The sequence below is a fragment of the Chelon labrosus genome, assembly GCF_963514085.1.
Source record: "Chelon labrosus genome assembly, chromosome: 11".
Taxonomy (NCBI): Eukaryota; Metazoa; Chordata; class Actinopteri; order Mugiliformes; family Mugilidae; genus Chelon; species Chelon labrosus.
This window is the reverse complement of record NC_140344.1, coordinates 14,959,278-14,961,607: the sequence shown is the minus strand read 5'-3', so window position 1 is coordinate 14,961,607 and position 2,330 is coordinate 14,959,278. Positions and strand designations below refer to the sequence as shown.

At 44.6% G+C, this 2,330-nt stretch overlaps 1 protein-coding gene across 1 annotated transcript; it reads left to right on the top strand.

The window, feature by feature from the left end:
- Positions 1-288: 288 nt before the first annotated feature.
- On the top strand, positions 289-1,635 carry c2cd4a (C2 calcium dependent domain containing 4A; the record flags this gene model as incomplete). Its single annotated transcript, XM_084555811.1, has 1 exon — positions 289-1,635. One exon carries the CDS (start codon positions 289-291, stop codon positions 1,633-1,635), a length of 1,347 nt encoding a protein of 448 aa, XP_084411937.1.
- Between the last annotated feature and the right edge of the window lie 695 nt (positions 1,636-2,330).

The following is a 2,330-nucleotide window of genomic DNA, read 5'->3' as shown; positions in this document are numbered from 1 at the left end:
CAGCCACAGATTTGCTCAACCTCCATCTGCTGTCAAGAGCCTCAGCGTCATCTCTGTCTCACAACACCTTACCTGGAGCACTCAGTCTATTCTGTCGGGGATAACTTTGTGGATTATCCATCTCTTTAGAGTATAAGGTAAGAAAACCTCCTTGTAAAGTTAGTAATTGTGGGTATTATGACATACTTTTTGCTTTATAGACTAGCTGGGAGTGTTCAAGACACAATGCAATAACTCAGTGATACTTTTAATTTTTTACAGAGTTCCCTAATTTGTACCAGAGGACCCATGTGGGTGGTGGAGAAGATCCGTGTGTCAGTGGAGAGATCTAATCTGCCTATCCCATCAGCAGAACTCAGCTTTAAAATTGGAGAGATCATGTTAGGAGAAAAAGCTGACAAATCCAAAAGGATTTCCCTCTGCCCTAACATCATTACCCCAGACAACATCCCAGAGTTCTGCATCCCCCCAACAATCCTATCCCTGCAGGAGATGAAAACCACGGAGCAGAGCAAGACGGCTCGCTTTGTCAAGGTGTCACCCTGTGGCAGGGCAAGCCCTGAAACACAAACAACATTTCATGAGCCGCTCAACCCACATATTATTCAGGTGGAGAGTGTGGATGAGAACCCCTATGATGGCTGCAGTGATGAAGAGACCACCAATGCCGATCCCCAGAGCCAGGCTGCCTTATCCCTTCCACATCTGGCTAAAGCCCAGACCAGCTATGGCTTTTGCACGTTACTAGAGAGCCCCCACACCAGGAGAAAGGAGTCAATTTTCCATTCTGATCCAGGCTCCTCTCCGCTGCTGCTGCCCAGGAATAGATCCAGCTTGTGCTCCAAAATGTCCCCCTCTACCTCACCCTCCTCTTCTCCCTCCTCTTTCAGCCTCAACAGCCTGACCTCCAGGCTTTCCCCGAGAGGCTACACCCTGAACTGGCAGGCCACTCTGGACAGTGATACAACTTCCTCTACTGAATCGTCTCCTTTCAGCTCGCCGCTGCTGACCAGGTGCCCTGCCAAGTCTTCCCTCTTCAAAGCACTGAGCCATGAACTGCTCTTGTCAAGGAACATGAGGAAGGCAATGGTGTCCAGGAACAATTCCCTGTCCACAGATGAAGGAAGCTCCACAGACAACAGCCCCAATGTCATGAGGAGGGCATCAGAAGGGTTAGCTGAAGGCCTGCCCAGCAGCTACAGCCTGGCACCCCCCACCATCTTCCCCATGGACTTGACTTTACACAGGGAGAGGGCAATGAAGGAAAGAATGGTTCCCATAGGGAAAGATGGCAGTCTGAGACTCTCAGCAGAGTACTGCCCAGATAACCAAAGACTGCGGGTTCGGCTGATCAGCGCTGAGGGCCTCTATCCTCTTTCTGTAGACCCTAAGATTATCAACTGCAGCATCAGCATCTCTTTGGTTCCAGGGAAAGTCCAGAAGCAACGCAGCACAGTCATCAGAAAGAGCCGTAATCCAATCTTCAATGAGGACTTCTTCTTTGATGGTATCTCGGAGGAAGACATCAGCCAGCGGTCCCTTCGCTTCAAGGTGGTGAACAAAATGTCCACCCTGAAGAGAGACTATCTCCTCGGTGACTGCGATTTGCCTCTTTCGAGCATTGTAACGTCATAACCTAGACTTGTTTTTGTCAGTTTTATTTATGTGCCGAAATATTTATTTTCATTTTTGTATTTCAAAACATGATTTTATAATAATTAAATTATGAAAACCACTTTTCATTTTTTTGTCTTGAATGCATTTCAAGGTATACGGTCGGTGCAGCCTCATACAAACAGTTCGCAGAGATTTCTCAACATTTCAGAAGTTAATGTAAAAAAAATGGTCAAACTTTTCTATAATAGCTTACAAACAAATGCAAAAAAATGTTAAAAATCATTTACAGCCTCCTTAACTTGTGAATGAGGCAGCTGGTCTGTGGGAAAACCACCATCTCATATTTCTTCTAAGCCTGTTGTTTTCTTCCTGACCTTTCCAGTGATAAAAAATATCACCGGAAACCAGAGACCTTGCAGTGGGCGTTTCATCATTGAGTATGCATCATTATAATCAGGGCACAAAAAAAGCCCTGCATTATTTTTACCATAAAGCTCTTTCTTTAATGTTTCACTAAACTAACATCGACTGACAAGACTATTTAATAATAAGAAAAGACAAATAGCTTGCTTGAGGCATGCTATTTTGAGATTCTTTTGTTTTTGATGGTCATGCACGTAGGTGATGAGACTAATTTTGTCCTCTCATTTAAAATATCAGTACAATCTACAGTTGTAATTTAGGCAGAAAAAAAAAAGCATACAAACATGATC